The sequence below is a fragment of the Eptatretus burgeri genome, chromosome 13 (assembly GCF_056783735.1).
Source record: "Eptatretus burgeri isolate ZD-2024b chromosome 13, Ebu_testis_v1, whole genome shotgun sequence".
Lineage (NCBI taxonomy): Eukaryota > Metazoa > Chordata > Myxini > Myxiniformes > Myxinidae > Eptatretus > Eptatretus burgeri.
Genome location: NC_140973.1, coordinates 341,306 through 367,244, shown reverse-complemented (window position 1 = coordinate 367,244; position 25,939 = coordinate 341,306). Strand labels below are relative to the sequence as shown.

The 25,939-nt window shown below is 49.1% G+C and overlaps 2 protein-coding genes across 14 annotated transcripts in view; one reads left to right on the top strand and one right to left on the bottom strand.

Moving 5' to 3' along the window:
• LOC147013654 (uncharacterized) overlaps positions 1-16,230 on the bottom strand; it is a 69,443-nt gene extending 53,213 nt beyond the window's left edge. For 3 of the 9 annotated variants that reach the window (XM_085850736.1, XM_085850740.1, XM_085850742.1), the window contains exons 1-2: positions 16,050-16,184; positions 15,840-15,933 (exon numbers count right to left, since the gene is read on the bottom strand). Coding sequence is in view for 5 of the 9 variants with exons in the window: in XM_085850746.1 (XP_085706872.1) it covers positions 16,050-16,169 (120 nt within the window). In the remaining 4 variants the exon portion in view is untranslated. Of the gene's footprint in view, positions 1-15,839; positions 15,934-16,049 lie in introns of all 9 variants that reach the window. The other 6 variants (XM_085850748.1, XM_085850744.1, XM_085850739.1 and 3 more) reach the window with 6 other exon arrangements.
• The window catches only part of BRCA2 (BRCA2 DNA repair associated), a 265,664-nt gene continuing 255,945 nt past the window's right edge, over positions 16,221-25,939 (top strand). For 3 of the 5 annotated variants that reach the window (XM_085850729.1, XM_085850730.1, XM_085850728.1), the window contains exon 1: positions 16,221-16,523. In XM_085850729.1, coding sequence (XP_085706855.1) covers positions 16,467-16,523 — 57 coding nt within the window. In that variant the 5' untranslated portion in view covers positions 16,221-16,466. Of the gene's footprint in view, positions 16,524-16,926; positions 17,064-25,939 lie in introns of those variants that run through there. The other 2 variants (XM_085850733.1, XM_085850731.1) reach the window with 2 other exon arrangements.

Here is a 25,939-nt window from a genome sequence, read left to right as displayed (position 1 = left end):
AACAGCTCAACAAACTCTAGTTCATCGCGGCGGGAGATTAAAATCCCGTTATGTTCCGAACGGCTCAGTTTCTATGGAGACATTCCAAATTAATGGTCGATTTGCACGTGCGAAAACTGAGGAGAGATATTAGAATCTTAGCTCTTTTTAAAACAAATGGGTTTCTTCCTGAACCCAAACAAAAAATAATAATCAGTGGATGGTGATCGTGAGGAGACAATGGCAGGTTGGGATGGGGAAGAAAGGGGGAACACCAAATTGATAATAAATAATTATATACAACATGAATAACAATTAATCAAAATAAATCTAAGGCACCTCACACCAGAGTCAATCACTGATGAGAAAGGGACAAAACCGTGGAACTCAGCTCTGGTGGTAGCGGGTAGAAGGATGGATGTGGAGCAGACACGAGCAGGTGATGAGATGATGAGGATGATGTGACGACGAAGGCACATGGGCATGTCGACAAATGAGTTGCACCCGAAGGCAGGCAAGCAGGATGATCTCCGCAGAACTTGTTCAGTTCCCCAAAAGCCTATCCACTCAGAACTCTTTTCCTTCTCTGACTCTCCTCCTCCATTTTCTTTCTCTTCCAAAATTGATGCACCTCTCCAACATACCCAACCGCCAGATTAGGCTTCTCCCTCTTCTCCCCGGGCAACGCTCCACCCCTGGAAGGTGTCTGTCACTCCGCCCCTCTCTTGCCAAGTGTCCCGGCGCCCCCGGTAGAGGTTTACATAGGGGTTTCACGCACAATTTCTTCAACCATAATCCCTAATTATTACCACGCACCACCCCCTGTATGGTGCACATACAAACAAGATATCCTTAAGCTGACATGTTCCGACTTATGACATCAAGATGGGCTAACTACTCAAATAAAGACCATGATACTCAATACGTTCCTATCTGTTCAAAGGTGATATCAACCCCCACCCCACCACCACCCCACAAACGTAACAATACTTATATAAAGTATATATTTCTGTATTAATTTTCAAGAAATAGGCAAAAATTTCGAAAAACATGTTTTCACTGTCATAATGGGCTGTTTTGCCCATGATGACAGTTGGTTGGTTGGTGACAAAAATTTAAATTCAGGTTGCGACAACAAAAAGTGAAAAAAGTGAAGGGGTGTGAATTCTTTCTGAGGGAACTGGACCTCCTTTGATTCATAACTTACCCCTTCAACGAATACAACCTAAAATCCTGTTTGCTTCACTTGCATAGTTCTTGGAACTTACCCACCATATCATCCGATCATCAATTTGGTTTCAGACCAGGTCACTCTATCCGAGATATGCTGCTTCTGCTCTCCCAACAATGGATGGAGGTCCTCAATGCCGGACATGAAATCAGAGCCATATCCCGAGACATATCGCGTGCTTTTAACACGGTCTGGCACCCTGCCCTCCTCACCAAAGTCTCTTCCAATGGTATCCAAGGCCATCTCCACTCACGGCTCGCAGACTTCCTCTCCTGTCGCAGTCAACACGTCAGGTCAGGTATGGGGGCATGCACCAGAGCAGCGCGTCGCTGCATCCACTTTCCGCCGGTACTCCAGGGGCATCTGTCTGGCAAATCCCTCAGGCAGATGCCTGGCCCATCCCCATCTTGAGATGCCGATCAACCTGCTGCAACCACGAGCCACGTGGTCGGCCCATTGACCTTCAGCACTCACGAGACTCCCTCGCTGAGAGAATCTGCTGAGCAGGATCAGCGTCAGGAAAACGAACCACATGTCCATACAGCTGCAGCTGACGCTCACGGACGATGCAGGTAACAAATCTCATTTGAGTCTCTCTCAGCAACCGCTCGTTGGACACAAAGTCCGACCAACGATAGCCAAGGATTCTCCGAAGAGACCTGGTACCAAAGGAATCAAGTCTCCATCTCAAATCCTTGGTCAGAGTCCAAGTGTCACATCCATAGAGCAAGACTGGAAGCACCAAGGACCTGAAGACTCGGACTTTCAAACTCCTGCGGCGGTACTGGCAGCGCCACACCCTTTTATCCAGTGCAACCATGACTCCCCAGGCCAGACCCAGACGTCTATTGACCTCTGACTCACAGCCAGCATAGACATGAATATCACTGCCAAGGTAAGTGAATCTTTCCATGACCTCAACATCCTCACCACAAACAGGTACAGACAGGAGAGCAGCACCCAAGATGTCATTGAAAGCCTGGATCTTAGTTTTGACCCAGGAAATCCATAATACCATTGACTCAGACTCCTCATTCAGCATCTCAAGGGCCCCCAAAAGGATATCTAAAGTCTCTGTGAAGATGACTGCATCATCTGCGAAATCAAGGTCAGATTTCTTGACATTCCCAAACGATGCACCGCAGCTTGATCTCTCCAACACCCTCCCTAGAATCCAGTCCATACAAGTGCTGAAAAGTGTGGGGGCCAGTACACACCCCTAACTAACTCCAGTAACAACTGGAAATAAGTCAGAGGTGGTACCACCACATCTCACAGCACTCTCAATACCAGAGTAGAGTTCAGACATCAGATCGATCAGTTTTGGTGGCACCGAACGAAGACCATGAATCCTCCAGTGGGCATCCTGATTCACTGAATAAAACGCTTCACAGAAATCAACATAAGCTGCAAGCAGCCCCTGCCGAAACTCTCGCCTGCATTCAGTGAGGACCCGAAGAGGAAGGATACGGTCAATAGTTGACCTCTTTGGTGTAAAGCCTGACTGCTCTGGATGCTGGTGCTCAAGCAGATGGTGGCGAACCCTATCAAGAATTATCCGAGCAAAGACCTTGCCCGGTACCGAGAGCAGCGTCACCCCTCGGTAGTTGTTGCAGTCTTGGCGATCACCCTTCCCTTTCCAGAGAGGGACTACAAGGCACCTCTTCCAGTCAGTTGGGATGATGCCTGTGTTCCAGGCAGAGCAGAGAACTGCATGCAACAACATGAGTACAGCATTTCCACCAGCCTTGAGAAGTTCAGCATGGATGCCACAGATCCCTGGAGCTTCACCCCATTTCAACCGGTTCACCGCAGCCTGTGTTTCCACAAGCGAAGGTGGACCACAGTTGATTGGAGGGTGAGCAACAGTTATTGTAACACCCCTGACGTTCAATTCGACAGCTGGTGGATCAGCCTGGTACAACCGCTCAAAGTAACCGGCCCAGGGGGCCTTCACTTCGGACTCCTCTGTCAAGAGCCGACCACCCTCTGCTCTAACTGCAGTATCTGCCGAACTCTGCCGAACCTTCCTTGGATACCATAGGAAGGGATGGGCTTGGATGAACGCAATGCGCAAATTCCCCTGAAAGCAGGACGAGAATCACTTGACCACACGTGATGCTCTACCCCTCACAGATTCCTCTCACATGGGTCTCCTTGTCCACCCTTAGCGCACGTACAGTTTTATGCCTCAGCTCCCTGAACAGCTCAGCTCTGCCATTCAGCCTTGCCCTGCGACTCTGGTCAATGGTATCCAGTGTCCCTTGAGAGACAAAATTCTTCTTTGCCCAACGGTGAGTTCGAAGACATCCACCGGCAACATCAAGGACGGTGGTCTTGCTGGCACTCCACAACTCTTCAGGACCTCCCAAAGCACCCTGACCCCCAAATCTCCACTCAGCTTGTTCGGAAAATCCTCAGCCACCCTCTCATCCTTGAGCTTGCCAACATCCAGCTTAGGCTGGGATGGTACCATTCTCCTGGATTTAAGATGCAACTTAAGAGTTGCTACAACAAGCCGGTGGTCAGTATTGAGGAACTGAGCACTCCGGTAGACCCTGCAGTTCTGGATCATCCTCCAGCACCCATCAACGAGGACATGGTCAGTCTCCTTTGCCACATTGCCAGCGTTGGAATACCAAGTCCAGCGATGAGCTTGTGGGCACTGAAACGATGAACTGACCACCCTAAATCCATGACTTCTTGCAAAGTCAAGGAACTTAGTGCTATTCAGGTTCACAGTTCCTGACCCATGGGGACCAACACATGTCTCATAACCATCCCTATCAGTTCCAGTCGATGTATTGAAATCCCCCAAGACTGGAAGTGTATCTCGCCTGGGGCACTGATGAACCACAGACTCGAGCATGGCACAGAATGCGTCCTTCACGGTGAGATCAATCGCCTCAGTCGAAGCATAAACAAAGACCAGGGAAATGACACCCAAGGAGTGACGAATCCTTAGTCTCATAATACACGAGTTGACCAGTGTTACCTCAATTATCATTGGAGTCAGCTTATTGGACACAGCTACAGCAACTCCTTGGGCATGGTAACAATCAGAGCGACCAGACCAATAGTAGGTGTAACCACCCGCCGTGATCTCGCCGCAATCCGGTCTCCGAACCTCAGAGAGTGCTGCAATACCGATGTGAAAATGCTTGAGCTCAGATGATAACATCAAGAGAAGATCATCCTCTCTTTTGGATAGGACATTCGTAGTCAACGTGTGGCCCTAAATGGAGTTCTTTAATTCCCTTTTCCTGTCCAGGCTGGAGTTCCTCAAGGCAGCGTTCTGGGCAATGTTCTTTTTTTGTTTTTCATCAACGATCTCTCCGACTCTCTGGAAAATCCTCTTTATCTCTTTGCTGAGGACTCCACCCTTTGCCGTACCATCTGTCATCCATCAGATCAGCAAGCAGCAGCTTCGTCGCTCACTGCAGATCTGGATAAAATCATAAATTGGGCCAACACATGGAACATGTCTTTCAATACAGACAAATCTCACACTCTCACGATGTCTCTTCGAAAGGACCGTTTGGAAACACCCCCCATCCACTTTCTCAACAATCCTCTGGAAGAAGTCCTTTCTTTCAAGCTTCTGGGTCTCAGTATCTGCCATGATCTTCCCTGGGAAAGCCACATCTCCAAACTGACCTCCAAAGCCAGTCGCCGACTGGGAATCCTCCATCGTGCAAAGTCCTTCCTCGGCCCCCCTGAGCTCCTGACAACTTCCAAAGCTTTCGTCCCCAGCATGATGGAGTACTGCTCTCCCCTCTGGGCTGGTGCTCATGCCTCCCACCTTTCTCGGCTTCACGCTGTGGAAACCAAGGCATTTTGGATCAATGGCATCTCCCATGATGAGGCCGAGTCTTTGGGCCTCTCACTCTCTCAAGGCCCTGTCACACCTTAACGATTTAGCCAGCGTATGCCGACGTATGAAAAATTTGTCTAAAACGCTGGCACACGTCGAATACGTTATGGGTAAGTTTTGTATACGTTAAGAGCATGCTGAAGCATGCTGGCATACATCGTAGTACGCCGAGCTCGTCGACAAAGTTTAAGCATGCTCAAAAATTTTCGACGTTTGCCAGCGTATGACTCACATGTTCCGCATACGCTGGCCATAAGTTGTAGGCACGTTATGCGATCGTTGACACACGTCGACACACGTTACTTGTAAGTTACTCATAAGTCGAAACGCGTCGAGGTAATGTTTAAGGCCCGGTCACACCTTGACGTTTTAGCCAACGTATGCCGATTTTTGAATTTTTTTTCTAAAACGCTGGCACACGTTGAATACGTTATGGGTAAGTTTTGATAACATTGAGAGCACGCTGAAAAACACTGCCATACGTCGTTGTACGTTGGCTTTAAACGTTGTACTTTTCGGTTGTCCTCAAATTTTTTCATGCTTGAAATTTCACGACGTATGCCGGCGTATGACTCACACGTTCCGCTACGCTGGCCACAAGTTGTATGCACGGTCTGCGATCGTTGACAGACGTCAACATATGCTACTTGTAAGTTAATCATAAGTTGAGACACGCCGAGGTAATGTTTAGCGTACCCGAAACTTATTTCTAACCTATGATTAACGTGTTGTTGGCACGTTACGCGATCGTTTCCACACGTCGACAGACGTTACTTTTAAGTTACTCATAGGCTGAAAGACGTCGGTATAATGGATCGTCTTTACGTCAGCGTCCACGGCCACGGCCAGGACACTTATTTGCAGCATTCTTCAAACTTTTCTTCGGCATGACGAGGATGTTCACACTTCGATGTCTAGCTTGGCTATGATTCCAATTGTCCATCGGCAGCGTCTATTTAAAATAGTCGAGTTTGAGCGTTTTAACATGTTCAGAAGAAACGCTTCAAATTTCAAAACCCCAGCGTCAAAAAACAAAGGCGAGTGACAGCAATTTAAATCGTTCATTGTAAACAATGAAAATAGGTGAGTGGTACCGTTTAAAAGTCGTTGAGTGTAAAAAAAATCCAATTGTTGAGCGCAAGCGTCTACTTTCAATAGTGGAGATGCAGCCATTTAAATCGTTGAGTGGCAGCCTATGAACCTACCCGTGGACACGCAGACACAAGGAGGATCCATCATAACCCACACCCTCCCCCTCACACTCACCTACTACTGCCAACATGAACAAACTAATACTAATACTAATACTGATACTGATACTGATACTGTTACTGCTGACATGGACATCGACTCAAAAAGGAACTCTAAAACACTGTTGGGTTCCCCTTTTATGAGCAGCATTTTTATATACCAATTCCCAAAACCGCTGGTAACACGTCTTTATATGGCAGTTGTAAGCTAGAAACACATTCATTTTTTTTTTTTTGTCGACCGGAAGACGTCATTGGAATACGTCTACATACGTCGATGTGTGTTGGGACTACGTAAAGAATTGGTTCAAAGCACGTCAAACATAAGTTAGAAATAAGTTTCGCGTAAAAAAGACATTACCGCGACGTGTTTCGACTTATGAGTAGCTTATAAGTAGCCTTTGTGGACGTGTGTAAGCGTCCACATATCGTGTGTACAACTTATCCCCATCGCATGCGGAACGTGTGTCATACGCCGAGTACGTCGTAAAATTTTGAACATGTTTAAAATTTCTTGACGTACTCTACTTACTACGACGTATGATAGCGTACTTTAGCGTTCTACTCACGTATACCAAACTTACTCATACCGTATTTGACGTGCCCCCAACGTTTTAGACACATTTTTCTTAGGTCGGCATACGCTGGCAAGATCGCCAAGGTGTGACCGCGATGTTGTCACTTCCATTTCTACGGCAGTTATGATTCGAATCGTTGTGCGTCAGCCTTTTAATAGGCTACGTCACGACATCGTCGGCGATGTGTGCAACGCGCTATGCCGAAGTTAGACTATCATTGGGCATAGGTTGTTTAGGCCAACAACAGGTTCAGCATTCGTTGGTATAAGTTATCTATAACACAACGAAACGTACTGTGTCCATTACTAATATGTTATGCATACGACCAACTCGTTATGAATACGTCCGAATCTTAAAAAAAAACATCAAAAGTTCAACGTCAGCCAGCGTTTTACATACATTTTAATACGTTGCCATCGCTGGCTAAAACGTCAAGGTGTGACCGGGCCTTTAGCTTACCTGAAACTTATTTCTAACCTATGAGTAACGTGCTTTGAACCTATGTGTAACGTATCTCCAACGCATATTGACATATGTAGACGTATTTGACGTCTTCCAGACGACCACAGAACTTACTGAACTTGTTTCTAACTCACAGATACCATATAATGGCATATTGGCAGCGTTTAGGGGAATTGGTATATAAAAATGGGGTTCACAGGAGGAACCCGTCAGTGTTCCAGACTCCATGTTTTTTTTTTGTTTTTGTTTTCTTTGGCATGGCAGTGATGTTGACACTTCGATTTCGAGTGCGGTTATGATTTAAATCGTTGAGCGGCAGCCTATTAATAGGCTACGCCATGTGATCGTCGGCGATACGCTGCCGCGCTATACATAAGTTAGACTATCGTTGGGCATAGGTTGTGAACGCCGACAACACGATAAGCATTTGTTGGTACAAGTTATCTATAAGTTATCGAAACGTTCTGTGTAACTTACTAATACGTTATGCATACGTAAACTCGTTATGAATACGCCCAAAACTGAAAAAAACATCGATAGTTCAGCGTACGCCAGCGTTTTACATACATTTTGATACGTTGCCATACGCTGGCTAAAACGTCAAAGTGTGATAGGGCCCTCAGGTCGGTGGAATTCTGTCTTCCACCGTCTCCTCTCCGGTCTCGCCCCCCCTGCTGTGTCTGCGATTTGTCTCCACTATATTTCCACAGGGCGCTCAAGGTCCACCAACACCCCCTTCTGGTAAAACTACCAAAATCACGAATCACTGCTCACCTTCACTCTTTCATTCGTTGTTTTTCCCGCTTTGGAATAAACTCCCCCACTTTGTTCAATCCCATTTTCCCCTCCAGAACTTCAAAACAGCTGTTCACTACCACCTCTTATCGTCACCCATCAAAATTCTCGATCTTTTTACCACCGTTAATCCACCCCAAACCCACCTCCTTCAAATTCCCTGCTTTCCTTCCTGAAAGCCCCCGGAATGTCCATCTTGTATACCCCCTGTTCCGCGTCCCATCCCTATCACTTCCACAGATCTCCTAATGTCTTTGTTCCCCACTGTTTTGTCCTTCCTACTCCCGCCCCTCTTCTCTCATGCCCCCCTTGCTGTGAATTGTGTGTTCGCTCTCATAAGAGCCTCGACAAGGAATACAAAAAATTAAAAAACTACGACAACCCCCAAATTCTTTTCTTGTGTGAAATGTTCTAAGATGTGTGAAATGCCCCCCCTCCCCCCACCCCAATGTATTCCCACCTCCAGATCCTTCTGTGTGACATGCTCTAAGATTGCCTCTTGCATTATGTAGCATTTTATTTTCATTATTCATACTCATCCCCAGTCCCATATTCCCTCCCCCCCCCACCCTCCCGCATCTGTTGCCCCCGCGCGCCCGCGTCCGTTGCCGCCCTCCCGCTCCTGCATCCGTTGCCGCCCTCCCACTCCCGCATCCGTTGCCACCCTGCCTCCCGCATCCGTTGCCACCCAGCCTCCCGCATCCGTTGCCACCCAGCTCCCGCATCCGTTGCCACCCAGCTCCCGCATCCGTTGCCACCCAGCTCCCGCATCCGTTGCCACCCAGCTCCCGCATCCGTTGCCACCCAGCTCCCGCATCCGTTGCCACCCAGCTCCCGCATCTGTTGCCACCCCGCTCCCGCATCTGTTGGCACCCCGCTCCCGCATCTGTTGGCACCCCGCTCCCGCATCTGTTGGCACACCGCTCCCGCATCTGTTGGCACACCGCTCCCGCATCTGTTGGCACACCGCTCCCGCATCTGTTGGCACCCCAGCTCGCGCATCTGATGCCACCCAGCTCCCGCATCCGTTGCCACCCAGCTCCCGCATCCGTTGCCACCCAGCTCCCGCATCCGTTGCCACCCAGCTCCCGCATCCGTTGCCACCCAGCTCCCGCATCCGTTGCCACCCCGCTCCAGCATCTGTTGGCACCCCGCTCCCGCATCTGTTGGCACCCCGCTCCCGCATCTGTTGGCACACCGCTCCCGCATCTGTTGGCACCCAGCTCCCGCATCTGTTGGCACCCCAGCTCGCGCATCTGATGCCACCCAGCTCACGCATCTGTTGCCACCCCGCTCCCGCATCTGTTGACACCCCGCTCCCGCATGTATTGCCACCCCGCTCCCGCATCTGTTGCCACCTCGCCTCCTGCATCCGTTGCCACCCAGCTCCCGCATCCGTTGCCACCCAGCTCCCGCATCTGTTGCCACCACACTCCCGCATCTGTTGCTACCCAGCTCCCGCATCTGTTGCCACCCAGCTCCCGCATCTGTTGCCACCCAGCTCCCGCATCTGTTGCCACCGCGCTCGCGCATCTGTTGCCACCCTGCTCCCGCATCTGTTGGCACCCAGCTCCCGCATGTGTTGCCACCCCGCTCCCGCATCTGTTTCCACCCTGCTCCCGCATCTGTTGGTACCCAGCTCCCGCATGTGTTGCCACCCCGCTCCCGCATGTGTTGCCACCCCGCTCCCGCATCTGTTGCCACCCCCACCAGTATCTGTTGCCACCCCCCCTTCCCGAATCTGTTGCCATCTCACTCCCAAATCTGTTGCCACCCCCCTCCCGAATCTGTTGCCACCACCCCTCCAGAATCTGTTGCCACCCTACTCCCGAATCTGTTGCCTCCCCCCCACCAGTATCTGTTGCCACACCCCTCTCATATATGTTGCCACCGCCCACCAGTATCTGTTGCCATCCCCCACCAGTATCTGTTGCCACCCCCCACCAGTATCTGTTGCCACCCCCCCACCAATATCTGTTGCCACCCCCCACCAGTATCTGTTGCCACCCCCCACCAGTATGTTGCCACCCCCACCAGTATCTGTTGCCACCCCCCCACCAGTATCTGTTGCCACCCCCCCACCAGTATCTGTTGGAACCCCCCACCAGTATCTGTTGCCATCCCACTCCTGAATCTGTTGCCTCCCCCACCATTATCTGTTGCCCCCCCCCAGTATCTGTTGAAACCCCCACCAGTATCTGATGCCACCCCTCCCGAATCCGTTGCCACCCGCTCCCGAAACCGTTGCCACCTCACTCTCAAATCTGCTGCCTCCCCCCACCATTATCTGTTGCCACACTCCTCCTATACATATGTTAACACTCATCATCAGTATCTGTTGCCACCCCCTCCCGAATCTGTTGCCTCCCCCCACCAGTATCTGTTGCCACACCCCTCCCATATATGTTGCCACCCCCACCAGTATCTTTTGCCACCCCCCACCAGTATCTGTTGCCACCCCGCTCCCGAATCTGTTGCCACTCTCCACTCGTATCCGTTGCCACACCCCCTCCAGAATCCGTTGCTACCCGCTCCCGAATCCCTTGCCACCCCGCTCCTGAAAACGTTGCCACCCCGCTTGTGAATCCGTTGCCACCCCGTTACCACCCCGTTGCCACCCCCCTCCCGAATACTTTGCCACCGCCCCTCCCGAATCCGTTGCCTCCCCACTCCCAAATCCGTTGCCTCCCCACTCCCAAATCCGTTGCCTCCCCCCACCAGTATCTGTTGCCACACCCCTCCCATATATGTTGCCACCCCCACCAGTATCTGTTGCCACCCCCCTCCTTAATATGTTGCCACACCCTTCCCATTTGTGTTGAAACCCCCCACCCCACCAGTATCTGTTCCCACCCCCACCAGTCTCCGTTGCCACCCCACTTCTGAAACCGTTGCCACCACCCTCCCGAAACCGTTCCTACCCCGCTCCCGAACCCGTTGCCACCCGCCCCCGAAACCGTTGCCACCCCGCCCCGAAACCGTTGCCACCCCCTCCCGAATCCTTTGCCACACCCCTCCCGCATCCGTTGCCACCCCCTCCCGAATCAGTTGCCACCCCCTCCCGAATCCGTTGCCACCCCCTCCCGAATCCGTTGCCACCCCCCTCCCGAATCTATTGCCTCCCCCACCAGTATCTGTTGCCACACCCTCCCATATGTGTTTCCACCCCCCACCAGTATCCGTTGCCACCCCTCCCGAATCCGTTGCCACCCCCTCCCGAATCCGTTGCCACCCCCTCCCGAATCCGTTGCCACCCCTCCCGAATCCGTTGCCACCCCGCCCCGAAACCGTTGCCACCCCCTCCCGAATCCTTTGCCACACCCCTCCCGCATCCGTTGCCACCCCCTCCCGAATCCGTTGCCACCCCCTCCCGAATCCGTTTGCCACCCCTCCCAAATCCGTTGCCTCCCCCACCAGTATCCGTTGCCACCCCCTCCCGAATCCGTTGCCACCCCCTCCCGAATCCGTTGCCACCCCCTCCCGAATCCGTTGCCACCCCCTCCCGAATCCGTTGCCACCCCCTCCCGAATCCGTTGCCACCCCCTCCCGAATCCGTTGCCACCCCCTCTCGAATCTGTTGCCACCCCCTCTCGAATCCGTTGCCACCCCCTCTCGAATCCGTTGCCACCCCCCTCCCGAATCCTTTGCCACCCCACACCCGAAACCGTTGCCACCCCGCCTCCCGTATCCGTTGCCACCCCGCCTCCCGTATCCGTTGCCACCCCGCCCCGAAACCGTTGCCACTCCACACCCGAATCCGTTGCCACCCCCTCCCGAATCCGTTGCCACCCCGCCTCCCGTATCCGTTGCCACCCCGCCTCCCGTATCCGTTGCCACCCCGCCTCCCGTATCCGTTGCCACCCCGCCTCCCGTATCCGTTGCCACCCCGCCTCCCGTATCCGTTGCCACTCTGCCTCCCGTATCCGTTGCCACCCCGCCTCCCGTGATCCGTTGCCACCCCGCCTCCCGTATCCGTTGCCACCCCGCCTCCCGTATCCGTTGCCACCCCCGTCCCGTATCCGTTACCACCCCCGTCCCATATCCGTTGCCACCACGCCTCCCGTATCCGTTACCACCCCACCTCCCGTATCCGTTACCACCCCGCCTCCCGTATCCGTTACCACCCCGCCTCCCGGATCCGTTACCACCCCGCCTCCCGTATCCGTTGCCACCCCCCTCCCAAATCCATTGCCTCCCCCCACCAGTATCTGTTGCCACATCCCTCCCATATGTGTTGCCACCCCCCCACCAGTATCCGTTACCAGTATCACCATCTGCTTGAGCACAAGCGTCCAGAGCAGTCAGGCTTTACAGCAAATAGGTCAACGATTGACCGTATCCTTGCTCTTCGGGTCCTCACTGAAAGTAGATGAGAGTTTCGGCAGGGGCTGCTTGCAGCCTATGTTGAATTCTGTAAAGTGTTTGATTCAGTGAATCCAGAGGATGCCCTCTGGAGGATTCTTGGTCTTCATGGGGTACCATCAAAACTGATCAATCTGATGTCTAAACTCTACTCTGGTACTGAGAGTGCTGTGAGATGTGGTGGTTCCATCTCTGACATATTTCCAGTTGTTACCGGTGTGTGTCGGGGTGTGTACTGCCCGCCACACTTCTCAGCACTTGTATGGACTGGATGCTGGGGAGGATGTCGGAGAGATCAAGCTGTGGTGCATTGTTTGAGATGTCAAGATCTCTGGCCTTGATTTCGCAGATAATGCAGTCATCTTTGCGGAGACTCTGGATATCCTTTTGTGGGCCCTGGAGATGCTGAATGAGGAGTCGGAGCCGCTGGGATTATGGGTTTCCTGGGTCAAAACTAAGATCCAGGCTTTCAATGATATATTTGATGCATCCTGTCTGTACCTGTTTGTGGTGAGGATGTTGAGGTCACGGAGAGATTCACTTACCTTGGCAATGATATTCTTGTCTCTGCTGGCTATGAGCAAGAGGTCAACAGACGTCTGAGTCGGGCCGGGGGAGTCATGGATTCACTGGATCACAAGGTGTGGCGCTGCCGGTACCTATGCGGGAGGGTGAAAATCCGAGTTTTCAGGTCCTTGGTGCTTCCAATCTTGCTCTGTGGATGTGAGGCTTGTATTCTGACAAAGAGATCTGAAATGGAGACAATTCCGTTGACACTAGGTCTCTTCTGAGAATCCTTGGCTATCGCTGGTCGGACTTTGTGTGAACCGAGCTGTTGTTGAGAGAGACTCAAATGAGATTTGTTACCTGCATAGTCTGTGAGCGTCAGCAGCGGCTGTTTGGACATGTGGCTCGTTTTCCTGACACTGATCCTGCTCACTAGATTCTCTCATCGAGGGAGTCTCGTGAATGGAGGAGGCCAATGGGCCGACCATGTGCCTTGTGGTTGCAGCAGGTTGATCGGCACCTCAAGGAGATGGGGATGGGCCAGGCATCTGCCTGGGGATGGCCAGATGGAGGCCCTTGGAGTACAGGCGGAAAGTGGACGCAGCGACGCGTTGCTCCGGCGCATGTTCCCATTCCTGTCCTGACCTGACCCCTCTCGTGTCTGTTGCCACCCCCGTCCCGTGTCTCTTGCCACCCCCGTCCCGTGTCTCTTGCCACCCCGTCCCGTGTCTCTTGCCACCCCCGTCCCGTGTCTCTTGCCACCCCCGTCCCGTGTCTCTTGCCACCCCCGTCCCGTGTCTATTGTCACCCCCGTCCCGTGTCTCTTGCCACCCCCGCCCCGTGTCTCTTGCCACCCCCGCCCCGTGTCCCTTGCCACCCCCGCCCCGTGTCCCTTGCCACCCCCGCCCCGTGTCCCTTGCCACCCCCGCCCCGTGTCCCTTGCCACCCCCGTCCCGTGTCCGTTGCCACCCCCGTCCCGTGTCCGTTGCCACCCCCGTCCCGTGTCCGTTGCCACCCCCGTCCCGTGTCCGTTGCCACCCCCGTCCCGTGTCCGTTGCCACCCCCGTCCCGTGTCCGTTGCCACCCCCGTCCCGTGTCCGTTGCCACCCCCCGTCCCGTGTCCGTTGCCACCCCCCGTCCCGTGTCCGTTGCCACCCCCCGTCGCGTGTCCGTTGCCACCCCCCGACGCGTGTCCGTTGCCACCCCCGTCCCGTGTCCGTTACAACCCCCTCCCGTGTCCGTTACAACCCCCTCCCGTGTCCGTTGCCACCCCCGTCCCGTGTCCGTTACAACCCCCTCCCGTGTCCGTTACAACCCCCTCCCGTGTCCGTTACAACCCCTCCCGTGTCCGTTACAACCCCCTCCCGTGTCCGTTACAACCCCCTCCCGTGTCCGTTACCACCCCACTCCCGTGTCCGTTACCACCCCACTCCCGTATCCGTTACCACCCCCGTCCCGTATCCGTTACCACCCCCTCCCGTATCCGTTACCACCCCACTCCCGTATCCGTTACCACCCCACTCCCGTATCCGTTACCACCCCACTCCCGTATCCGTTACCACCCCACTCCCGTATCCGTTACCACCCCACTCCCGTATCCGTTACCACCCCACTCCCGTATCCGTTACCACCCCACTCCCGTATCCGTTACAACCCCCCTATGGTATCCGTTACCACCCCTCCCATATCCGTTACCACCCACCTCCTGTATCCGTTACCACCCACCTCCTGTATCCGTTACCACCCCCGTCCCGTATCCGTTACAACCCCCCTATGGTATCCGTTACCACCCCTCCCATATCCGTTACCACCCACCTCCTGTATCCGTTACCACCCACCTCCTGTATCCGTTACCACCCCTCCCGTATCCGTTTCCACCTCACTCCCGTATTCGTTGCCACCCCACTCCCGTATCCGTTTCCACCTCACTCCCGTATGTTACCACCCCTCCCCCGTCCGTATCTGCTGCCACCCCCAGATCCTTGTCTTGTGTGACATGCTCCAAGATTGCCCCTTGCATCATGTCATCTGTATTTTCATTGTTCGTACCCAACCCCACACCACCTCCCCCGTATTACTACCACTACCTGTGTCTATTACCATCCCCCCACGTCACATCTATTACCACCACCACCACCTCTCTCTCACCATCCCCAGCACCTTACATCTCCTCGTGCTAATCACATAATTTGCACCATCCAGAAAAAAATATTCACATTTCCGTCAACTCGATGAACATGTTCCCCAAAGGTTTGTGTGATTTGTTCATTGGGAAACGGGAATTCCTCACTGCACCGTGTGAACTAACAAATAACATCGCTCCGATCAGCCCAATGTCCTCGTCCTGTGCCCGAAGTTACTTGTGTGTTTCACGCCAATTACACCTCACACCCTGTTTCCAATCAATCATCACTTCGTGCCTGCGCCACATCATCACTTCGTGCCTGCGCCACATCATCACTTCGTGCCTGCGCCACATCATCACTTCGTGCCTGCGCCACATCATCACTTCGTGCCTGCGCCACATCATCACTTCGTGCCTGCGCCACATCAACACTTCGTGCCTGCGCCACATCAACACTTCGTGCCTGCGCCACATCAACACTTCGTGCCTGCGCCACATCAACACTTCGTGCCTGCGCCACATCAACACTTCGTGCCTGCGCCACATCAACACTCTATCCTATTCCACCCAATTACACCATCTCACGCACTCTCCGTTTCCGTTCATTCAGTGAGTTCTCGATCCAGTTCGCTCGTCGATGAACAGCCTCTCCACGAAGTGTCCGTTCGCGACCCACCTTCTCCGTGGTGCTGTATCACCTCTCCATACGACGATCACACACACAGGAGCCGCGCCGCACCATCTTGCCAGAGACGACGGACGGACGGACTCTGCGCACGCGCGTTGTTTTCCACATTTGCCGTGCAAAATTATTGTCACACGACGAAGCTCAACGTCACAATAAAAAACTTGTATTTTAAAAATAAAATTGATGAAATAAAATCACCTCAAATGATGAAGAAACGTGAACACGTTGAGCGATCTTGTGGAGTGCAGTGAATGACGTAAGGACGCGCACATCACGTGGAACAGGGAAGGACGAAGAAAAAACAATCGGTACCATCATATTGTTCTTCTTCTCCTTCTTCTCCTTCTTCTTCCTTCTTCTCCTTCTTCTTCCTTCTTCTCCTTCTTCTCCTTCTTCTCCTTCTTCTCCTTCTTCTTCCTTCTTCCTTCTTCCTTCTTCCTTCTTCCTTCTTCTTCCTTTTCCCTTTTTCCCTTTTTCCCTTTTTCCCCTTTTTCCCCTTTTTCCCCTTTTTCCCTTTTTTCCCTTTTTTCCCTTTTTTCCCTTTTTTCCCTTTCCTTCTTCTCGAGGTTTGTATTCACGGAATCGTTTACCCAGCGGAGTCTTGAGTGGGACTTTATGCGAGCGAACTCTTCTGGCGGCAAATTCGTCATTGCATCCATGTACACTTCTGAGGTAAATGTGTCCAAATTATACTGTGAAAAGTACATGTCATAACTCATTAAAAACCTTTACAAAGTACAGCTTTTATTCTCGATTGAGTGTTCCCATAACGATCAAGGCTGATAAAGACGCCAGAATGGATCGATAAAATATACAATCAGGAGATCGTTAAAAGGACAAATTTTTTTCATTCTTCTTTGTGACATTAAGGGGGGAATTTAAATGTTGAGGATTCTGTGTGGGTCGAGATTAGAGATTGTAAAAACACTAAGGTACTGGTGGGTAAATAAAAACAGAGTTCAATTTGTTCGACCACTTTATTAGCGTGGAACGACAATAAATAATCAAACAAGTATTGAACAGGTTGAAACGCCCACAACATCTCTGGCCCCGGCCCCGGCTCAGGCTGCGCGTGCGCACTGGCACAGGGGACCGTCGATATGTAGAAGTACCGTAAAGTACAATGTTCTCTAGTGGGATGCTTTTATAGGGCTCCGGGTGGGAAGGAAGAGGAGGAAGGAGGAGTACGTGAATAATTCAAAATGGCAAGTGGTAAGGGAAGAGTATTTATTATGGGGGATTTTAACTTGCCAGGGATAAATTGGGTTCAGGAACAGGGAAAGGGCAGAGTTGATGAGGATTTGCTAGTTTTAGTCCAGGATTGCTTTTTAACCCAGTTTGTAGATAAGCCCACGAGGGAGAGTGCAGTGCTAGACCTCCTTTTAACTAACAATCCCAATGTGGTGGAGGTTGGGGAGCATTTAGGAGCAAGTAACCATAACATTGTTTGTGCAAAGATTCTGTGAAGGGTTCGAGTTCAGGATAGTGGGGTAAGGCTCTTAGATTTCAGGAAGGTAAACCTTGAGGTTTGAGGGGATGAGGAGAGAGTTGGGAGACTCTAACAATAGTGCAGCAAGCAGATAACTGCAAAAAAATACTTCGGTTTGTGATGCAAGCATGAAATTTGGCACAAATACTCTTTGGGGTCCACTTTTTTCGCAAAATTCCAAGATGGCGACCATTTTTCAAGATGGCCACCATATGCACAGAAAATTCCTCTTCTGCAACTAAATATTTGAAACAAAACATAACATTAAGGGTGTAAACCAAAGTTTTTTGTGTCTAAGATTTTAGCATGATTATTCTTTGTAATGTAACACCTCACAGCATGGTTGTAACAAAGATGGCATCCAAGATGTCTGCCGCAAAACCAAAACAATGCTCATATTTCAGGAAATAATAGACATAGACTCATAATTTTTGGATCTATACCTCGGTTTTTGGGATCAACTAATTCGGTGGACATGGTTTTAGATTCCTAGTTCCCATGCATACTGCTGAAACAAAGATAGGAGGCCAAGATGGCTGCCACAATAGCTATAAACCATTGTTCACGAACTAGCGTTTGGAACAAAATCAAGATTTTTTTTAAGGTTTACTAACTTGACAGATATGGTTCAGATATGGACAGAAAAATTCTTCCCATTTTGCAAAGGGAAAATCAACCATGGACGGTTAGTCGTCATAGGAGATGCTGAGGCCATGCTCATGCAGCATTTCTACCAGGCTTCTCTTCCTGGTTTTGGCAAAGATAGAGAGACCCATATACACTGGGAATGGTGTTTCTCTGTTTTTGGAGTGTCTGTGTGTTTCTGCTCCCTCTTTATATCAGGAATAGCAGTTATACTGCAGCAGCTGGGAAATGGCCTGTATGGTCAGACTTTGAAGCCCCAAATCTCAGCTGTGATTTGATGTTAGCTCCATGTTCAACCATCCCGACGAATTGAAGGAGAATGGGTGGTATAGCATCTTTAACACAGCCTTCAGGAAATGTGCCATCAAATCTTGATTGATGGTCTAGTATGTGTCGTCTCAAGATTTTTTCAGTTTTAGCCATCACAAGTGCATCAGAGTATTCTGATGCTTTTGATAGTGACAAAGCCACATCTTTCTGGAATGCTAAAAGCACACCTCTTCCCTTTTTGTGAGCTTCAAGCTCAGGGATTTCAGCCAATAATTTATCCTTTAATCTGGTGGTATTGACAGTGGGAGTATCAACAGCCAGTTGTGCCAGACGTTGTTGGTATAACTGGTAAATATCTGCAAGGGGGAAGACTGTGGGACCGTCTGAATTCAGACTGGTTTCAACAATGTAATTCACCAATTCCGAAAGAACCAGTGGATACACATCTGGTTTCTCCTTAGTTTGATGTGTCTTTCTCAAGACTTCTGAGATGGTATCTCTCGCTGTTGTACAGAGCAGTGAGACAGGCACGATGGTATTTTAGTTCCTGGGCAATGGCATCTCCACCACCCAGTTTTGCTAACAACGTGTCATCATTCAGTGTTTGAGCACACTCGTGCAGCCTCTTGTCCAAGTTCATTGTCATAACTTGCCGAAGGTCAGATTCAGGTGATGTCTTTTCACACATAATACATACTTGACCATCATGGCTAGTTCGTCGCTGCTTCACATGCCCTTCATCTGTTTCACTACCACGAGAGTCAGATCGACGTTTCTTGGCACGATCGAGTTTAGTGTTATTAAATAACAACCGACAACTCATGTGCTACTTTGCCTCATTCCTTCTCAGCGTTGCCTCTATACCTCCACCCTCATTCAGTCTAGCTGGGTCTAAAATCAATGGGAGTGCACTGATCTCATTGAATAGAGGTATATTGGTGGCTAGCATAGCATACCGATCATGTTCTTGGACATGATGGGTAGGAGGGGAAGTCAGGGCTTCATTCTTTTTGTCTTTTTGGCAAAGACAGCATCTAGTCCAGTCTGTTTGCCTCTTGGCTAAAATTGGATTCGCATCTGCCATTTTGATTAAGGCCGAGGGTTTATCCTTTTACCACCTTAATCAATGCACATTCCTGTATGGGATACGACTAGGTTCGGGTGACCGACACCTAGCCCGATCGTTCATCCAGTGTCATTTAAGTCCCGTGTGATCTGTACACCATTCGGGTAACTACATGAGCAAGTCATGTATAGCCCCCTTACCCTTGGCTCGGCTCTCCCGTGCTGGCACACCCTGTTAATTCAGGTGCGGCTATCTAACTAAATCTAGGAACTACAAACTACTGTTTACTAGCTACTGGATATGGGGCTGTTAGACAGCATTTGGGACACTAAACTAAACTACAACTACTAGTCTATTACTACAGCATTAGTAAAGCTAGATCAGCTGACACTGAACCCCATGCTGAGTTACACAGCAGTGACGTCACCAGTGTGCCCTGGTTGTGCGCTGACATCACTCTATTATAATTATGCTAAGCTTTCCTCCACCCTCTAAAATGCAATCTGACAAAATAAGTAATAATTCTGATGAAATCCATTGTCTTTATTACCTATTTGCCGACTTATAGTACTTAGTATTTCTATGTTTATTCATTGATGAGATATTTTTTAGTTTTACGGTGGCCATCTTGGACACCATCTTTGTTGTGACAGGTAATTTTGCAATATATGACAAACAAGTGAACATTTATGCAATAAATCAGAAATAAAAGTATTTTACCACTAAATTTTGTGAAATGATTAATGATGATTATTACCAGCTTGATTTTTCTGGAGATACGGCTTAGCAGCCATTTTAATTTTCTTAGCAGCCAAATGGCAGCCATTTTAATTTTCAGCAGGAGTAATATTTTTGCATAAAGAGTGATCCTTGGAGACTAGAGATCATTTATGTTAAATTTCATGCTTGCATAATAAGATATTCTGATGAAAATAAGAAAATATCTTCAGCACAGTTCCTGAAATATTAGGATTTATAGATTTCATGGCCACCATCTTGGATGCCATCTTTGCTTTGACCATTTGATTATGTACTCGAGCCAAGACAACATTCCTATTAGATTCTTTGACCCCTAAAACCTAGGTATACACACAAAATATTGTCTTTAATCCAAATACTTGCTTTAGGAATACTTTTCAATTTGGATGGCGACCATCTTGGAAAATGGTCGCCATCTTGATTTTTTTCGTGGCCAGCGCCATTTTTTAACACAGTAGACCAAAGAGAGGATTTGTGCCAAATTTCATGCTTGCATCACAAACCGAAGTATTCTAGGGGTATTTTGTAGTTACCTGCTGCACTACAACAGGACAATCAGCATCAGAGAAATGGGAAACCTTCAAGGAGCAAATATGTGGAGTGCAGAGAAAGTTCATTCCAATGAGGTGTAAAACTAGAAGTAGAAAGAGACCAGGGTGGTTGAGCAGTGAGATAAGGAACACTATTAAGGAGAAGCAGAAGGTATTTATTAGGTATAAAATAACAGGACTGGAGGTAGATTTATATCACTATCGGAGCAAACAGAGGCAAGTGAAGAAAATAACTTGACAAGCCAAAAGAGAGTATGAGAAGGACATGGCTAAGAATATTAAACATAATAGCAAGGCTTTCTTTGAATATATCAGGGGAAAAGAACAGGTTAGAACCAGTGTGGGCCCATTGAGGAATAGCACCGGGAGAGTGGTTAGTGAGGAAGGTGAGATGGCAGGCTTATTAAACAGGTACTTTTCTTCAACTTTTACACAAGAACAGTCAGGAGAATTGCCAATAGCTGAGAGTATCCATCAAGGAGGCGAGGAAGGGCTTTTACAGACGATCCAGGTTGGAGTGGAGGAAGTGAAGGAACAGCTCGGTAATCTAAGAGTAGATAAGGCTCCTGGTCCAGATAACATGCAACCGAGAATATTAATGGAGGTGCTGAGCAGGTAAGCAGGATGGTAATGGATATTCTCAATAGTTGCCTGGAGTCAGGACAGGTGCGGGAGGATTGAAGAGAAGCTAATAATACATCATTATTTAAGAAAGGATCCCAGAGAAGAATTGGGAAACTATAGATCTGTTAGTTTGACTTCAGTTGTGGGGAAAGTGTTGGAGACATTAATTACGGACCGGATGAGGAACCATTTAAACAAATACAAACCAATTAAAGGTAGTCAGCATTGGTTTACCATAGATAGTTCCTGTTTAACAAATCTTTCAGAGTTCTATGAAGCAGGGTCTGATTAGGTGGATGAGGGAAAGGCAGTGGATATCGTATATCTTGACTTTAAGAAGGTATTTTATAAGGTACTACATCAGAGGTTGTTAGCCAAAGTGAGGGCTTGTGGAGTGGCTGGTCAGGTAGCTAATTGGATTGCAAACTAGCTTGGTTGAAGGAAGCAAAGAGTGGCTGTGAGTGGAAGGATGCCTTGCAGGGAGGATGTAAGTAGCGGCGTACTTCAGGGATCAGTACTCAAACTATTACCATTCATTATTTACATCAACAATTTGGATAATGGGGTAAAGAGTAAGCTTTCCAAATTGCAGATGACACCAAGTTTGGAGGTAAGGTGGATAGCAGAGGGGGTGGTGAACAGATTCAGCAAAGTATTGATACTTGTATAGATTTGGCAAAAGACAGCCAGATTTAATTTAACCTGGGCAAGTGTAAGGTGTTGGGGATGGGAAAGAACAATGAAAATAGAGATTACAGCATGTAAGGGGTAATTTTGGAGCGTGTCACACAGGAGAAGGATCTGGGGGTGGTAATAGATGCTGGAGGTAAGCAGGCAGCACAGTGCCAGGCAAGGTCTTTGCTCGGATAATTCTTGATCGGGACTGCACCAGCGTCCAGAGCAGTCAGGCTTTACACCAAAGATGTCAACGATTGACCGTATCCTTGTTCTTTGGGTCCTCACCGAACGCAGATGAGCGTTTCGGCAGGGGCTGCTTGCAGCTTATGTTGATCTCTGTAAAGCGTTTGATTCAGTAAATCGGGATTCCCTCTGGAGGATTCTTGGTCTTTGTGGGGTGCCACCAAAACTGATCGATCTGATGTCTGAACTATACTCTGGTACTGAGAGTGCTGTGAGAAGTGGTGGTACCATCTCTGACTTATTTCCAGTTGTTACTGGAGTTCGTCAGGGGTGTGTACTGGCCCCCAGACTTTTCAGCACTTGTATGGACTGGATTTTTGGGAGGATGTCAGAGAGATCAAGCTGTGGTGCATCATTTGGGAATGTCAAGATCCCTGACCTTGATTTCGCAGATGATGCAGTCATCTTTGAAGAGACTCTGGAGATCCTTTTGGGGGCCCTCGAGGTGCTGGATGAGGAGTCGTAGTCGCTGGGATTACGGGTTTCCTGGGTTAAAACTAAGGTGCAGGCTTTCAATGACATAATGGATGCTGCTTTCCCGTCTGTGCCTGTTTGTGGTGAGGATGTTAACGTCCAGGCTTTCAATGACATCTTGGATGCTGCTTTCCCATCTGTGCCTGTTTGTGGTGAGGATGTTGAGGTCATGGAGACATTCACTTACCTTGGTAGTGATATTCATGTCTCTGCTAGCTGTGAGTCAGAGGTCAACAGACGTCTGGGTCGGGCCTGGGGAGTCATGGATTCACTGGATAATGGGGTGTGGCGTTGCTGGTACCTGTGCGGGAGGACAAAAGTCCGAGTCTTCAGGTCCTTGATGCTTCCAGTCTTGCTCTATGGATGAGAGACTTGGACTCTGATGAGGGATCTGAGACGGAGACTTTAATCTTTGGTACCAGGTCTCTTCGGAGAATCCTTGGCTATCACTGGTCAGACTTTGCGTCCAATGAGTGGTTGCTGAGAGAGAGTCAAATGAGATTTGTTTCCTGCATAGTCCGTGAGCATCAGCTGCAGCTGTATGGACATGTGGCTCGTTTTCTTGACGCTGATCCTGTTCACCAGATTCCCTCAGCGAGGGATTCTCGTGAGTGGAGGAGGCCAACAGGCCAACCACGTGCCTCCTGGTTGCAGCAGTATGATCGGCATCTCAAGGAGATGGGGATAAGCCAGGCATCTGCCTGGGGGATGGCCAGACGGAGGCCCCTGGAGTACCGGCAGAAAGCGGACGCAGCGACTTCGTGCTCTGGCACATGCACCCATTCCTGACCTGACCTGAAATAGGGTTTTAGGTTGTATTCGGAGGGGGATCATTTATCAATCAAAAGAAGTGGTGTTAACATTGTACAGGAATTTCGTGAGGGCCACATCTAGAAAATTGTGTACAGTTTTGGTCACCACAACTCAGGAAGGACATAGATGCCACAGAGAGGGTTCAGCGCCGGGCTCCTAGATTGATTCCGAGCCGAGCTCAACTATGAGGAGCGGCTGAAGGAGACAGGGCTTTATACACCAGAAATAAGGTGGTTACGAGGAGATATGATAGAGATGTTTAAGCCAATGAAAGGTAGAGATAAAATAAGTGCAGATGAATTATTCAGTAAACAGTGATAGAACCAGGGGCCATAACCTGAGAGTAAAGAAGAGGAGAATGAAGATGGTTGTCAGGGAAGGGACTTTCACTCAGAGAGTAGATAATGCATGGAATGGTCTCCCTGGAAAGGTTGTGGCAGCAGAAACAGTCTAAGTTTAAATTAGAATTAGATAGGTATCTGGAAGTTATGGAGATAGAGGGTTATGGGGATGTTGATAAGATTTTTGGTAGTTTGAGTATTGATGGGTGATTGTGTGCGTGTGTACGGAGTGTTGTTGGTGGGGGTCTCATCAAGGGGGGTTGTGTGGTTGATGTGTGTTTTAAACCAAGCCCATGCCCCTCCCCTGAGGGGAAGAAAATGAAAAAAAATTCCAAAAAAACTACCAAAAACCCCCGCAACAACAAAAAAATAACAACAATTAATTTCTTTATTTCATTAAATAAAAACTTTTTTTTCATTTTCTTCCTTGGATCTTGTGTAGATGGTTTGGTGTGGTGTTCGCACAGGTATGATGGGCTGATTGGCCTCCACCTGTGTTGGATTTCCTTTTTACTCCTTGTTATTCTTCTTTGCCATTTTTCACCAGCTGAGCACAACAAAGGCTGAAGCGATTACAACGATTCTAATTTCTAGCGGGAGGAAGCGACATTGTCTCTGGGCATCTGGCTTTATTTAATTACCATGCAAGTTCTGAGGGAGTGTGCGTCATCCAAGCAATATGCACTATCTCAAATGGTCATGTAACGTGTGGTAAATTTTCAATTTCCTCCGTTGAAAGGTTTTCGATGTATGCTCTGAACACTCGAACTGCCACTTTATAGCTGCTGGCAGTGATGGCCGGGTAGCAAGACGTCCCGCTTTGATCAGACACCTGACCCATTACGTCCTCTTTATTCAATTGAAACCAGGAGTTTATTGGGACTATACTCTGTGCAGAGCGTTGGTGCTGCCTATGCAGTCTCCTTGGCTATTGGGCACAATACTGGACGGGTCGCTACTCTGATATAGTATACCAGCATGCTGGCACTCATTTTGCCGACCTCGGAAGGATGACAGGTCGAGTTAACCCCACTTGGTATTAATTCAACAGCTGAGCAGGATTTGAACTAAGGACCGTTGGATCCAAAGCCCACCACCCTAACCATTAAGCCAACACCAGGCATTTTGAAATCAGAATGGGATTTTAAAAATTCAAATCAAATGTAAGACCAAATAAAAAAGGTACAGTCCTGCATTGGGGTTATCAGAAGCAACCTGAACAAGCAAGAAGCAAAGATGAAGTCATCAGGATAGGTATCTGTAGCCTGGATAGGATTTGGGTTTCAGCTGCTACTTTTCTACCCTCAAATCCATCCAGGCGCAGTCAAGTGAGCCTTATTTAAAAAGACAAACAAGTAGCGAGCGGTACATTCAAAGTACACCGCCCCTATGGCCAATAAATAAATGACAAATCCTCCAGCGCACGACATCGCAGGGGCGGCGATGCCGCCTTGCAGCACATGCAATAGGAATCGGGAGGGAGTGGTGTACAATAATTGATTGATTAATTGCAAAATTAAAATAAATAAATAATCATTGTAAAATAATTTCTCAATCAATTGCCGAATAGCATACCTAAACCACCACAGTTTCAACCGAATCTGTAACTTTTTGAAAACTAGATAATTAATCTCAAAATGAGTAATTAATTGATTAATCAATCAATCAAAATACCCTTCATAACCAAATCATTGTTCACTGTCATGTCCAAATATCAGCTTCCTAACTCAAAAGGTGCCTGAGATATTACCCAGATGAGAAAGAAAATAAATAAGTAATAAATAAATCAATAACAACTACGTCATTAATCATTTTGAGTAATCAAAAAATAAGAAATACTATTTTCACCAAAGCACATCTTCACTTTTGTCTCCAAATTTCAGCTTTCGAGCTCAAATGATGACTAAGATATCGCCCGGAGAAACAAACAAACAAGAAAACGGAGTGAAAACTGGGTACTCCCTTCCTTCGGTGCCCAGCAACAACGTCATGCATCACCTGGATATGTAATTGGGAAGGAGCAGTGTACAAAAATAGGGGCAATACCCCTGGGTGCTCACCTGGTAGAATAATGACATTGAGGAGGAAGTCAACGTGCGACGGAATCAGCAAATCACACCAATGAACCAATGTGA